At 43.4% G+C, this 15,323-nt stretch overlaps 1 protein-coding gene across 1 annotated transcript in view; it reads left to right on the top strand.

Annotated features, from left to right (window-relative positions):
* The window catches only part of usp43b (ubiquitin specific peptidase 43b), an 82,769-nt gene that overhangs the window by 62,322 nt on the left and 5,124 nt on the right, over positions 1-15,323 (top strand). Inside the window, exons 9-14 of the mRNA XM_032536544.1 lie at positions 3,034-3,111; positions 4,247-4,376; positions 8,718-9,060; positions 10,865-11,008; positions 12,563-12,736; positions 13,868-15,022. Coding sequence (XP_032392435.1) covers positions 3,034-3,111; positions 4,247-4,376; positions 8,718-9,060; positions 10,865-11,008; positions 12,563-12,736; positions 13,868-15,022 — 2,024 coding nt within the window. The remainder of the gene's footprint in view (positions 1-3,033; positions 3,112-4,246; positions 4,377-8,717; positions 9,061-10,864; positions 11,009-12,562; positions 12,737-13,867; positions 15,023-15,323) is intronic.

The raw sequence follows: 15,323 nt of genomic DNA on the forward strand, positions 1-15,323 counted from the left end.
GTGTCTTATGTTCACACAATCTGTAGCTAGTACTTACATTTTGCTTATTTTAAACCGTGCTCGCAGAACGGTGGCTCCATGGATGGAAATGGGTGTTGGTCGGTCCGCCACTTTGGTCCATACTGAAGTATATCTCAGCCGTTTTTGGATCGATTGACATGAAATGTTGTGCAGCCGTTCATGTTCCCCAGAGGATGAATCCTACCGACGTCGGTGATTCCCGGCCTTTTTTCCTCTAGCTCCACTATGAGGTTGACATTTGGGATCTTTAGTGAAATCTCTCAAAAACTGTTTGAAGGATTGTGGTGACATTGATTACGGACGTTCATTCGTTCATAGCCTGACATCGCCACACCAAATCCCAAATATTTGACCTTTGAAGTAGGGGTGCATGACATGTCGACTCAATGTTGTTAACGCAATATCACGTCACAAAATATTATAACAAAGTGTTGCAATAAGTATGCAATATTTTCTTTATTTTGTGCAGCAATGGGTCAGGTCCGGCTTAGTTGTTTGATTTAGAGCCCGCTTGAAATGCTAAAACACTTGTACATGCTAGTGCACGTCAGCGCACAGGTCCACTACGTGACCAACCCAACCCGTTCTCACTCCGAATGCGTAAAATACGGACGTGTGGACAGTGGCCGTCCACGTCTGATGCAACAAAAAAGGAGCCCTTTGGCATGTGTGTAGAACGTTCTGGGGAGAGTAGCATCTAGACGGGGTTTAGCGAGTAGTGTGTAAGGCCAAGACACTCTTATAAAAGAGATTTTTAATCTCATGGAGTTTTTTTTTAATCCTGATTAAATAAAGGTTTGAATTGAATTGAATTCCTCATAAGGTAGTTGGTCGGGGGGTGGATAGGTCAAACACAAAACTTTCACCCAGGAGAGCAGGGTTCCTGTCCCGCGTGTGTCCTTAAACGTCCCGTTATTGCCGCATGTCAGGGTAGCCGCTTCCTTTTTTAACCGGCTCGTTATTCCTGCGTGTCACGGAACCGTAAGCCCGCCCACGACCTTTTCCTTAACACAACCGTCCCGTTCCCGCAAGTCATGGAACCGTAGCCTACCCACAAAATTTTCTTAACCTAACAGCATCCAAAGGGACGCCAGTAGTCCCGACCGAGCTTGTGCAACAACGCTAATAACGACGACAAACGCACCTGACCAAGTGTCTGTATTTTACAAGATGGGAGTGAGAATGTGTTGGACCAACCCTATGTAGCGTACCACGTGACGTGTGTGCATATTTCGACAGAGTGACGGTGTAAGCGAAGAGATGGAGACAACAAAACAAAACGAATCAGAGAAGTAAAAGAAAAGAAAGGACCTTAAGAGTGAGCGAAGGGAGTTAGTTGTGCAAAGGAAAGAACACAAAAGTCGGAAAATGAATGTTGCTCAGGGACTAAACGAAATAACAGAGACTGAAAGGGAAACTTTACTGGCCAAAAGTTATGCCTCCTCTGTAACTTGGAAATACGTTGGATTTAAGCCATCAGATGTTGCACATGCTAGTGCACTATGCAGAACATATTGAATGGTGGTAAACTGGGCAAGAGGCAATACAACAAACCTATGTTTTGCATCTTAAAACCAACATATACAATATCCAAATTAATATTGATATCGCAATACCACATTTTGTCAATATTGTGCAACCCTACTTTGAAGTAGTCAGCTAATCCTAACTGAAGATCCACTCAATAGCCTTTTTTCTTCAGCTTTCCACCGCTTTGCAAAAAAGTGCTCTAATGAAGGCGTGAGATGCGTTGGAGAATCCAGGAAAAAGCCTGTGTTTTTGTCAATGAACTGTGAACTGTGGGAACTGTGCTTTGATAATAAGTGCAAAAACAAAGGGGTATAGTATTCCTTTATATTTTACTGTAGCCTATTATACATTTGTTTACTTAAAACATCCACTAACTAACTAAATCCCCAAGGACTGTGTGTGTGTGTGTGTGTGTGTGTGTGTGTGTGTGTGTGTGTGTGTGTGTGTGTGTGTGTGTGTGTGTGTGTGTGTGTGTGTGTGTGTGTGTGTGTGTGTGTGTGTGTGTGTGTGTGTGTGACAAGGGGTTGTAAAAATGCCTAGGTGTGTGTATGAATAACATATGTCAAATTAAGTGTTGAACAAAACACAAAAAGCAACATCACAACGCCAATGACAACAAGCCGAAATTCACAAATACATAATTAAAGAGATGATAACAGATTCAGAGATTAAAAGGATAGTGAGTAAAATTATGTATTTAGTCAAGATTTAAAACCAGAAATAAGAAGGAAGCACATCTGATATCTAACGGCACCTTTTGAATTTGAGCTGTGGTCATGCAGACACCTAGTGGTTAAAAAACGTAACTCTTGTGAGGTACACTGTATCATTCCCACTCGAAGAAGTGCTCTTGGTGAGTCAGCGTTCTCTGTAACGGCATCTAAAGACTGGGATATGTGGCCAATACAGATAAGAGAAGTAAATACTTCTCATTTTTTTACTGCTCAGCTGAAGAACTGGCTTATTGATAACCAGATAGATGCACATTAGACTGCTGACTGCCTGTTGACTTTTGCTGCCTGCATGCTTGGGAATACAAGAAGTATTCAGATCCTTTACTTATGTAAAAGTACTAATACCAAACTGTAAAAAAATGTATGTTACAAGTAAAAGTTAGCACTATAGCTTTAAGGCATTTTATTGTATTTTTGTTCTTAGGTTGTCATTTTAAAACTAGGCCAGGAACAACAAATCAATATTAGCCTGCTGAGCTAAGTCTGGCTTATTTACAGTTACTTTGCTGTTGATGAATGAGCACTGTCCCTGTCAAATAAACAAAATATATATATATATATATATATATATATATATATTTTTTTTTTTTAAACAAACAAGTGCACTCTAATGATCCTACTGAGGTTGTTGGTGCTATGCATTTACTGTAAATGTCTCAAAACTGGAAAGTGTTGCAAATTTCCGAAAGCGTGGTCCATGCACGTTCCTCTGCCCTCGATGACCTTTCACCTTGTTTGTGTCTTTCAGAGCTCTGAAGCTCTGCTGCTCAGGAGGACCTCCGCATGTGAAGCTCATCATCGAGTGGGAGCACAGAATCAAAGACTGGTCAGTACGCTGTCTTTTTACTCCAGCAGTCAGGGCTGCGCCAGATCAGGAAGACGTGCGATAGTTGTTGAATATGGCGGTTACGATATTACTTGCGATGATTAAACAGATATCCAAATGTACCCTGTACTTCTGCATTTCTGCAGCTTTCAGAATTCTGCTAACAAACACAGTGCTTGTTTAATTTAAAACAAATGAAAGGAAACAGCAGCACTCAAAAAAGGACAGCTGCATTATGAAGTGTCTGATCCTTTCTTTTAACTAACATACATCTCTGAGTGTCTTGCACGATATGTTTCAGCTTTTTGCAATGCGTTTATTGCAGCAGTTGATATCACGATGACAATTAACAAACTATATGTTCTTGCAGCCCTACTAGCAATTTTCCAAAACTACCGTGTGCATGTTTTTTTCTCTGTTCCTGTCTGATGTTCTGGGTTTTAGTTTGTGTTTGTCTTTGTCAATCTTGTTTTAATTTCATCCCATAGATGTTTATTCGGTATGAGCATTTAAAATGGTCGATTAAAAAAAAACAATTAATTTTTATTTTGTATTTTTATACATTTTATTTATCAGAAGTTTAATATATTGTGATGTTCCTCTGTTCTGTTGTGACAATAAAACAAATTATAATGATACTATTTTAGTGAGAACTCATAAATAGCTACAAATAACTAATGTTATGGAAATCTGTTTGTTTTGTTACGCATCTCTGGATTTAAAAAAAATATATACAGTATATAGCTATTGGTCGATATATCGGATTTTTAAATAACCAAATATTTGTGTTGGTCTTAAAAATCCTTAAATAGTCGGTCTCTAATATATATGCATCCGTCTTTGTGAAGCACTTTGGTGCAAAACTTGTTTACCTTTTAAGATGCTATATTAGGAGTCCCTAAAGGGACATGGGGGAATGTTTTTATCTCGTGCGATGAAACTTTTCCAAAAAAAAAAAAATTAATGTTAGCCACATGACATTAGCAGTACTTCGCTAGGACAATTTTGCTAGTCTTAGATTGGTTTCTTGTGAGCATCAGTTCCTACAAAGAAAGTTTCCCCATGTCCCTTAAGGGGCTCCGTACCGAATAATAAAGTTAAATAAAGCATGTGTTTGTGTGTTCTTGGGCCGCAGCCTGTTCGGTAACATCCAGGAGGAGGTGGTGAAGGATGCAGACAGCGTGAGGAATCAGCAGCAGCAGCACGTCCAGCAGTACAGCTGCACGTTGGACGAGTGCTTTCAGCTCTACACCAAAGAGGAACAGGTAGTCATTATTAGTTATTATTTGATACCCGGGGCTCCATTTAGACTAATGTGCCCCGACACAGAGCCCCCTTAGTCCCTGTTCTAATTAGTCTCTCTTTGCCAGACCCTCCTCCACAGCGTGGTGGAGGAGGGTCTGGCTAGTCCACACAGCATTCAAAGATGGGAGAAAAATGTGCTTTGATTTATTGGCATTTCTTTAAACCAATCACAATCGTCTTGGGTGGGGCTGAGCTCCGCACAGAGCCGCTGCAAAATAGTCTGAGGAAGGAACTTGTTTTGGTGGAACATGTGTACGTTCAAATGTTGTTTTAGTCGTGCAACAGAAAACTCCGATTGGACAGATAGTCTAGCTAGCGGTCTGGATTTACCCTGCAGAGATCTGAGGACCAGGTAACCATAGTCCTCAGAAATCCACCGGAGTTTAAAATTACAGCACAAAGAAAGTAAAGAGGAAGGAAACAGACACCAGTGAAAAGACAAGCATCCGGCAGAATTTCCTGCGGCACTGGAGCAATCCCAGAAGTGGAATATATAAACTACTGTCTAAATAAACCTACCTAAAGTCATGTTACTACCAGTCCCACTTTGCCAGACCTTCCTCCACAGCACTGCGGATGAGGGTGTGGCTAGTCCCCACAGTATTCCAGGATGGGAGAAAAACGTGCTCTGGTTTATTGGCATTTCTTTAAACCAATCACAATCGTGTTGACCAGCGCAGGGCACCGGACGGAGACACGTCCATCTTATGGTTATAATGTGCAAAAATAGTTATTCCAATTGTTCAAACCTGTGTGTTTTTTAGACAGAACATTCAAAACATCCTTTTTGGACAGTTTTGACAGCTCTTATGTAAAGGATGATCAGATGAGATTAAAAACAAAAGGATCTGTTTTAATTACATCATCTCATTGTGCCCTCTTTTCTTCATTGGTACCTGACTGGAAAAAAGTGTCTCCTGTGTGACTGGCTGTGTGACTGGCTGTGTGACTAGCTGTGTGACTAGCTGTGGGGCTGGCTGTGGGACTGGTTGTGGGACTGGCTGTGGGACTGGCTGTGGGACTGGCTGTGGGACTGGCTGTGGGACTGGCTGTGGGGCTGGCTGTGTGACTGGCTGTGTGACTGGCTGTGTGACTGGCTGTGTGACTGGCTGTGGGACTGGCTGTGGGACTGGCTGTGGGACTGGCTGTGGGACTGGCTGTGGGACTGGCTGTGGGACTGGCTGTGGGGCTGGCTGTGGGGCTGGCTGTGGGACTGGCTGTGGGACTGGCTGTGTGACTGGCTGTGTGTCTGGACTGGCTGTGAGGCTGGCTGTGGGACTGGCTGTGGGACTGGCTGTGGGGCTGGCTGTGGGGCTGGCTGTGGGGCTGGCTGTGGGACTGGCTGTGGGACTGGCTGTGGGACTGGCTGTGGGGCTGGCTGTGTGGCTGGCTGTGGGACTGGCTGTGGGACTGGCTGTGGTGTGTCCTGCTGTTCTTACCTTGTGTCACCACCCAGTGGCGCTGCAGGAACACAATGGCACTGCTGACAGTCTGTACTGGACTCCACTGGACCAACTAATCCACATTTCAGTCTAAATGAACAGACCTTAGCTGCCATGTAGCCTTTAGTGGCCCATGGCACATGTTTAGATAATGAAGAGACAGATGTATAAAAATGAGTTTCTCCGAAAAAGAATCATGCACCAATTTAAATCGTGTGTTTACCAGAGATGTACTCATAGGTTTCTTGGAAATAAGTCATTCAGCATTAGCAAAGAATTAAACATTACTAGTCAATAGGGATGTAACTATGCATTGATTAAAATCTTGATATAAATGTGTAAAGATTCCAACCGTTTTTTTTTTTGTTTTTTTTTTAAATCAATCAAAATGCAATTTTTGACCAGCCTAAGGCATAATTTAGATTTCACCTGTTTGACCTCAGACGTCACTACGTCGTCTTGGTTTATTCCTTTTGAAGAGATTTATTTTTGGGCATTTGATGCCCTTTTATTTTAATAGGACAGATGAAGACAGAAGAGAGAAAAGGGGAACGGCATGCAGCAAAGAGCCGCAGGTCAGAGTCGAGGAGTCGACCTCTAAACACGTGCGCCTGCTCTACCGACTGAGCTAACCCTGCCACTTATTTAGTTATTTTGATTTCATTCACTTTTGATTTGATTTTTTTTTTTTCCCGGCTTCGTCTCCTGGCTAAAGTTAAGGCTTTCCTGAGCAGGCACGACCTAGAAAAGCGCATTCATGCTTTTTTGAGTTCAGGTTTGGAAGACTTTAATGCTGTCTACGTTGATCTGAATCAGACGTCCATCTCACGTCTTCAACTTGTGCAAAATGCTGCTGCTCGCTTTTTAACAAATGCATCTAGACGTGCACACATCACTCCTGATCTCTACACTCTACATTGGCTCCCTGTGTGTTTTAGAATACATTTTAAGATTTAAATGTTTGTTTTCAAGGCTTTAAATGGTCTGGCTGCAGAGTATTTGTCTGAAATTTTCACTTTGCGGTAGCACATCCGGTAATTGCGTTCTTCATATCAGCGACTTCAAGAAGTACCAAAGTCCAGTTATAAACGGTGGGGGGGGGGGTCAGGCTTTTGCAGTTGCTGCCCCAAGACTCTTTAACGAGTTACCCTCTGATATTCGCTCTATTACAGATGTCGCTCTTTTTAGGTCCAAACTCAAAACGTATCTGTTAGTCTGGCTTTTAATACGTAGTGGTGTGACAATTTCATTCTCCTGTAACTTTGTAACCTTTTCTGATTTTACTGTTTTCTATGTTCACTCTTTCTATCTATGTATGATGTGTTTTTACTCTTGGTGTCTGATATATAAATAAATTTAGATTTTTTTTTTAAATTATTCACGGCGCTTCAGCGTGCAGTGTTAGTCGACGAATCATCTAAACAGGGCAGTCCTACTTAGCAAGTGTCAGTCTAATTTAGGGTAGTTTTGTATTGGATTTGATTGCAAATTTAACATTTTTCACAGTAGCATGCAAACATGTGCAAAATGCAGTACATAGAGCTTTGGTAGTGGTATATAAAGTTGATGAATTTTGAAAGAGTCAACATCGATCTGTTGTGCAGACTGTGTGAACAGTTTAGAAAAAATCAGTAACTCAGAGAATCAATTCACCAACAACTGTATATACAGGATGTAAACTAAATGAATAACGTTGTTGATAATGAATGGCCTTGTTGAACGACTCACCGCTGCTGAGTATCGAGTAAAACATAGTCAGAGAGAGGCGGGGAAAGTGAACAAAAGTAGTAGCCATGGCAACAGCTTCAAAATGTTCTTTCTATTCCAAGTAAAGCTGTTTGGTTCTGTGAATTTCCAAGGTTCATTCAGACATCATTTACAAGGATATGATTGCATGGAATAAGGAGGAGGATCAGAGTGTGATTTATCTGGAAGAGGTGGCGTAGAAGAAGCTCTGGCTACATTTACGTTGCTATGGTTTTTAAGCTAAAAGCTACAGTAGAAGAACTAATCTCTGTTTAAAGGAACATGCCCAAACCAAAATATCTCATCAATATTCTGGTATACTGGGCATGCGCGTGCCAGGATAAACTGGAAGCAGCATGTATACTCCACCCAATGCTGGTAGTTGCCATCAGGGGTCGTCATGAGCCAATCAGGCGTCTGTGTTGCCAAAGGTCTCCTGCAACACAACGCTGCAGATTCCAAACCGAAACGGGTTGTCAAATGTTCCCGGTTTACGGGATCGGAAATGCCGGAAGGCGAGTTGTAAACATAGCTTATGATTTGTAAACCAAAACGCAATGTAAATTAGGGCTGCACGATATGAGGAAAATATCTGAATGCGATTATTTTGACTGATATTGCGATTGCGATATGATCCACAAAATGGGAGGGAATGATCCTTTTTGTGCATTATTAAAATTCAAAGAAATTAAAATGTTTATAGTGGGATTTTTGTGAGGATCTGTACCAAACAAAGATTGTTTTCTTAGTTTGTAAGATAGGATTTGTAGGTTGGGACGTCTCTGCAGCTGGGACGTCTCTGCAGCTGGGACGTCTCTGCAGCTACAATGTCTCTGCAGCTGGGACGTCTCTGCAGCTACAATGTCTCTGCAGCTGGGACGTCTCTGCAGCTGGGACGTCTCTGCAGCTACGGTGTCTCTGCAGCTGGGACGTCTCTGCAGCACCACAATACCTAATTCAGAATGGTTGGACAGACATAGCTATGGCCATTAACAAATATGGCACTAGTCCATATCGCGATTTCGATACATTTGCCAAATGTAAAGGCAGCCCCTGTCTGGTATAGACAATTCTCTTCATTTCTGTCCATTTTGTCTACTTCTTCCCCGCCAGCTTGCCCCAGACGATGCCTGGAAGTGCCCCCACTGTAAGCAGCTGCAGCAGGGCATGGTGAAGATGAGCCTGTGGACGCTGCCGGACATCCTCATCCTGCACCTGAAGCGCTTCAGGCAGGTGGGCGAGCGGAGGAACAAGCTCACCACGTTGGTGCACTTCCCCCTGGCGGGCCTGGACATGACGCCTCACATGGTGAGCCGCAGCCACGGCTCCCATCAGCCCACTCTGCAGCCTGGCTGGAAACAGCCACGGCGACCTGACCTGACTCCTCCCGACTTCCTGTACGATCTGTATGCTGTGTGCAACCACCACGGAGGAATGCACGGCGGACATTACACAGGTCTGACAGCTTCTGAGTAAAGACCTGTAGTAATAATGATAATAATAACTTTAATAATTAACTATTCATATGGCACCTTTTGCAAAGGAATAAATAAAAAAGTAAGTTGAGAATAAAAACAATCTAACAATTATATCAACTTTTTAAGATATAACTTAGCCCTGAGAAGAGATTTAGAATAGGATCAGCCTGGGGCGCCCTCGTAGCTCACCTGGAAGAGGGTGTGTCCCATGTACCGAGGCTCAGTCCTTATCGCGTCAGCCCGGGGTTCAATTTCAACCTGAGGCCCTTTGATGCATGTCTTCCACCTCTGTCTTTCTCTCCTTTTCATGTCTGCAATTGTCCTATCAATTAAAGGCAAAAATGTCCCAAAGAAATTATCGTAGAATAGGATCAGCCTTACAGCTGAGGACGTTTTTAACATTATTAAATACGGCATTCAGTCTCGACAAGAAAATGTGATTAATGCTAGTGCTAGAGGCCGGAAAGGTTGATTATAATGATGTCTAATAAGGAGCCTTTTATTTAAGTCATGCGACTGTAGGACATATTTAGATATCAAGGTCTTATTTTCAGCAAGGCGTATAACAATGCATAACAATGGAGTTTGATATATGCATACGCATGACTGGTTCCTAAACCAACACAAATTAGACCGCAGACCCCAATGTATTAAGATTTCGTCCCAGGGTCCACTATCTGATAGGATTTTGCTTTTAGATGTTTGATTACAGAACGTGTATAACAACCTACGACCAAATTACACATAGCCAACTTCGATACTTTTGAGGCACCAATTGAATTGCCTCCATAGTATCGAGTATTGAAAAATGCCTCGTCCTTCAATGCCTAATTACAATGCCTAATGGAGTAAATCTCATCAGCATCAGGGAGCCAATAAGCACGCAGCGTGTATTTACCAAGATCTAATAGTGTTTGTGATTGGCCGTCTTTATTTTTTTTTTTTAAGATTATTTTTTGGGGACTTTTCCACCTTTTAATGGACAGGACAGCTAGGTGAGACAGGGGGAAGATTGTCACAGGTCTGACTCTAATCCTGGACCTCTGCGTCGACGCATAAACGTCTACGTAGATGTCTGCCTGTTCTACCAATGAGCCAACCCGAGCCACACGATTGGCTGTCTTATGTTACACATCGTAGAGACACGCAGGAAAACCTTAACGTTACGCACAGATACGTTTGCAAAACATTTGCATTATAGTCTGTATGGTAACTTATTTTTGTTCAAATACATTTTATTAGATTAGATTAGATGATACTTTATTCATCCCACAGCGGGGAAATTCCCTTGTTACAGCAGCATTTTCTACAATAAAAGCAAAACAAGTAAACACATAAGAAAAACAGGCAAACAACAGACAATGTGCAGAAGGTAGACTGACGTGAAGTGGCGTCACATAAAGGATTTGTAAAGTAAAGTAAAGTGCAGTTGCCATTGTAAAAGAAAACAACATTGCAGTGTAGTGACGTTAAAATAAATTGATATGTAATAAAGTAATAACGAAAAAGCAGGTAACCAAAAAAAATGTTCCAAAACTTGAGAAAAATAAGGAAAAAGAAAGACGTAAGGAAAAATATACAGAAAAAAAGTTAAAAGATGTGGGAGTAAATAAAAAAAAAAAAAAGGGACAGAAACTAAACATTTTAAAAGGGTAAAAGTTTTGTTCCGGGGACCGGTATCAAGTTGGTTTTTTGACATGTATGTTACAGTGGTTTTTTAAAAGTTCTGTCTTTTCCTCCAACTTACGAAATTTTGTTTTTGTCCAGGCTTTGGATTAAAACCCTTTTTCCGGAACCGGGGACGGCCGGGGTACTTTGAGACAGCAGTGCTACCGGGTGCCGAGGCGAATGGCACACGGGGAGCCAAACCTTTCTATCAGCGAAGAAACACCATCCCCCTTTGGTCTGCCAGTTCCTCCGTCAACGGTCAGTTTTTTTCAAATCTTCTCTGTAGCGGCTTGTTATGATGAGATCGCGTCAGAACTCCTGGAATTCCCCTTACATCCTTAAAAAAAGACAAAATTAGGGGGAAGGGGGGTTTGGGGGAGATCATTACACCTACCCACCCCTTACATTTTCCTGAAAACATTGCTTTTCCGGCTATTTCAGGCTCCCCTTTTTGCTTGATGTGGGGGTTTTTCTTCTTTTTCTTGTAAAATTTTCGGGGTTTTTTTTTTAGCTCATAAAATGAAGGGGGTTTAAGGGGTTTTCGTGATAGCGAGAAAACTGAAAATCTTCTTTTCCCCATTTCCAGGAGTCACAGAAGCATTCATCTTTGTTTTTTTAGCATAACGAGGTTTTAAAGTGGGGTTTAAAAAACTGGTGATTATTTATTATTGTGACATTTTTGTGACTCACGTGATTTTTTTTTAATTTAACAGACCTGTGTGGAAAGCGGGGGGTTTTCGGGTGTGGGAAAACGGTTTGGGGGTAGGCACTGCCCGACCAGAAAAAAAAAAAAACCGGCAAGGGGACAAATGTCCTGTTGTGTTACTTAACTTCAAAATGTAGCACATCTAGACCTTATATTTTACAAGTATTGTTTTCCATCAGCTTGTTATAGATCCACATTTCCGACACTTGAAGGCAGCTTCATTTCACGGAAAAAGAGAATAGAGATGTAGGGAGTGTGCTTTGTTGTTGCAGGAAACAGTCACCTGTTACCCAAACTCCTGGGCAGTTAAGTGCTTGTGTTTTTGTCAGGTGGCAGCCATAGAGGCAGTGATGTTTCCTTTTTCCTGCACGGGACTCTTGTGCCTCCTCAAACAGGCTGACGGCCTGTTACATGATTGGCCACCGCAGGGTGATGCAGCGTTGCGAAAAATTCAAATAGTGAAGAAGCTCTATTTTGATGCTTTTTATGCACTAAAAGACTCCAATAACTGGGAGTCCAGTATACTTGTGGGGTCCTGACAGCTTTTGTGGGGCCAAAACGCTGGACCCCACAACTTTAAAGGGCTGTTTGAGGGTTAGGACTTGGTTTTAGGGATAGGGTTAGGTCATGGTTAGGTGGGGGGGTAAGGGTTAAGGTTGGCATTAGTTGTGATGGTTAAGGTTAGGGTAAGGGGCTAGGACTGCATTTGTCAATGGCGGGACCCACAAAGATAGTGGTTGGGTTTTGTGTGTGTGTGTGGGTGGTGTGTGTGTGTGTGTGTGTGTGTGGGTGTGGTGTGTGTGTGTTGTGTGTGTGTGTGTGTGTGTGTGTGTGTGGTGTGTGTGTGTGTGTGTGTGTGTGTTGTGTGTGTGTGGTGTGTGTGTGTGTGTGGTGGTGTGTGTGTGTGTGTGTGTTGTGTGTGGTGGTGTCAGGAGCTCATAAATTGTATTAAATATTTTAGCAGTAAAAAAGAAAAATAGACCTGGTTATAGCCCAAGAGCCAGGCCCTTCTGTTTCTCTGTGAACATCTTTATAGCTGCACATTGTTTTCGAATAAATTGAAGTGCAAAAAAAACACAAACTGTCTCTTTATCTCCTTTCTACAGGTTCCACCAGCTCATCCACCTCTGACCATTGGCTGGTCCGGCTGGGGGCGGGTAGTAAGAGGGGCAGCGTGGTGTCAGGAGGAGCCATCCCTGGACCTCCGGGACCCCCACAGGCCCCAGAGTCTCCTGAGCTGCCAGTGTTTGGAGATGAACCCCCCAAAACAGCTGACACAAGTAGGTACAGCATGCGTAGGATGCTTTTAAATTATCTTGACATTCAGGAGCTATTCCAGGATTTATTTAAGTGGGGTAGCACAGTGGGGACCAATAATCAGTCAGGGGGGGCCCCATTTTATCAGAATACAGTATAGAAAATCTGCTCAGATATATTGGATTGGATAGAACAATAATTAAGTAATTTTTGCTAAATAAAACACATCACATTAATTAATCATTGTACTTGGTTTCTTTGCAACAAACTGTACATCCAGATACAATACGCATTTTCTATGGGCTCTTAAGACAAAAATGTGGATAGTCGTCATGGAAACATTAATTGGTCATGTGACAAGGGCTGGGAAGGTTTTTTCACAGAAACACTTAAAAAGAAAGTGCAATACACTTACAATAAACTCGGTAAAAAGAAAACCTTGCTGTACACAGTTTTCAGATAATAGGAAACTGAACAGAAATAAAGTGCAATACACAATTTATTTCTCACAGCAACTAGTGCTCTACAGTGAGTTCAATATGTTTCTACTTCTAAACTGGCCTAAAAAAACAAAGTACACGGTTGCCATGCAATGTATACAGTATTTAAAATATATATCCATTTACCAAAGACAGGGATCGGCAGAACAGGCAGCAAAGTACTCTGATCCAATGGAAATCAAATCTGTCAGATAGACAGCACTCTAGCCCAATGGATTGGGGGGGGGGGACCAGACTTCAGGGGTCCCACCCCAGGACACCCCTACCCCCCTCTAGACCCCTCGAGGTTGACACCGCTGCATATAGAAACCACTTACAATTGATTTTAAAAGCTAAAACAAGTATTTTGAAATTCAAATGATTTCAGTCCTGGTTGATTTGGCAACATCTTTGGTTACCGGTGGTAACAGCAAGGATTAAACTTTGGGACAAACGCATAATGTTTCCTTTAACTGTTTCACAATTAAATGATAACGCACCGAGGGTGGTGCTGATTACTGGAGGTAGACTTCAAAAAATAAAGTGCTGCAAATCAACAATTTTGCTTCACAATTACAGCCACCATGTGTCTCATCATGTAAACCCTTTGAAGGTAAAGTAGACCTACTATAAGTGAACTGTAGCTGTAGTAAGGTGTAATGTCTCTTCCTCTAGATGGGTTTGAAGCCAAGCCGTTTGTCCGTGGGAGCCAGGGCCGGAGTTTAAGCATGAGATCACCAACTAAGCCCAAGGAGAGTCTGAGCAAAGTTCTGCCACTGCGCTGGTCTTTTGGCTCCAAGGACCGCATTAGACACCCAGCCCAGACCCAGTCCGGAGAGCTGGTGGAATACCTGGAGTCCGGGCGCCGTCCCCGATGTACCAAAGAGCCTATCGTAACACTGGTGGCCACCCCGCCACAAATAAATGCCCAGGCAAGAGCCTTCGAAGTGGGACAGGACTGCAGCTCGCCCAGCGGAAGCAGTCTTAGTTATACAGACAGACCCAGCTCGGACTCTTGTTACTCCCCCAAATTACCCGAGGGACAGAGCAGAGCGTGTGCGGAAAGGAACACGAGCCAGGGAGTTGGTAATAGCAGCAATTTGAAAGCCAGGGAGGACGGTTCTCTGAGGCAACGGTCGTCTAAGAGGGCGAGGCAGGACCACGGCCGGACCCTGGACCTCCAGCTTCATCTTCACAGAGGGGCCGTTCTAGTGGGTCATATCAGCCACAGTGCACCTCCAAGCAGAGATTCCACACTGAGGAGGACCAAGGTCCAGACTGGAGCGACGGCCAGGGCGCAAAAAGACTTGTTGCAGATGTCCAGTGTTCAACCGGAGGACAGGAGGGGCCAGAGGGGTCAGGAGGGTCGCAGCCACGACAGCCTCTTGTCTTTTTTCAAACCTGGTTTCATGAAGAAAGACATTCCCGGGTCACCAATCAAGGGGCAAGACCAGCGTTTGAACAGCCACGGACAACTGGGAAAGTTGGCAAGCAATAACGTGTCCAAACTGTCCCTCTCCAATGGAACGCTGACCACAGCGGCACCAGACGAGAGGAGGGCCGTTGCCAACGTCCTCCCGAGCCGCGACGCCCATAGCAACTGCAAAGTGCCGCTCATGAACGGAAAAGCCGGGATTCACCACCCTGTAGACATTAAGCGCGCTCACAGCTCCAGTAACATCCAGACGAGGCTGGATTTGACATTTCGCAGGTGTGCGTCGCTGCAGAGGAACGGCGAAGTTGCGGCCCCCCCGGCCCAGCGCGTCCTGCTGTCAGACAAGCCCGGCTACGCCACTCTGCAGCGGACCCGATACAGCACCACCTCCCTGGGTAGGCACACACCTGTCCCTGAGTCCTGGTTTTTAAGCTTGGTTACTGCGATACAGAATTGTTGAGAATGTAAATATAAAATCTGTTTGTCTGTTTTCAAGCACAAAAGGACGAAATTACAGCACGGGGTTGACGTTTTGCTTCAGGTGTCGGCAAGTTTAGCACCTAAGCTTAGGGTCCTATTTTACGATCTCAGCGCACGGCGTGAAGCGCCTGGCGTAGGTGCGTTCAGGGCGTGTACGAATTGCTATTATGATGGCGGATTTGCTAAGCAGGAAGGACAGATTTTTAGGAGAAGGAA

This window comes from Etheostoma spectabile, chromosome 15, assembly GCF_008692095.1.
Source record: "Etheostoma spectabile isolate EspeVRDwgs_2016 chromosome 15, UIUC_Espe_1.0, whole genome shotgun sequence".
Lineage (NCBI taxonomy): Eukaryota > Metazoa > Chordata > Actinopteri > Perciformes > Percidae > Etheostoma > Etheostoma spectabile.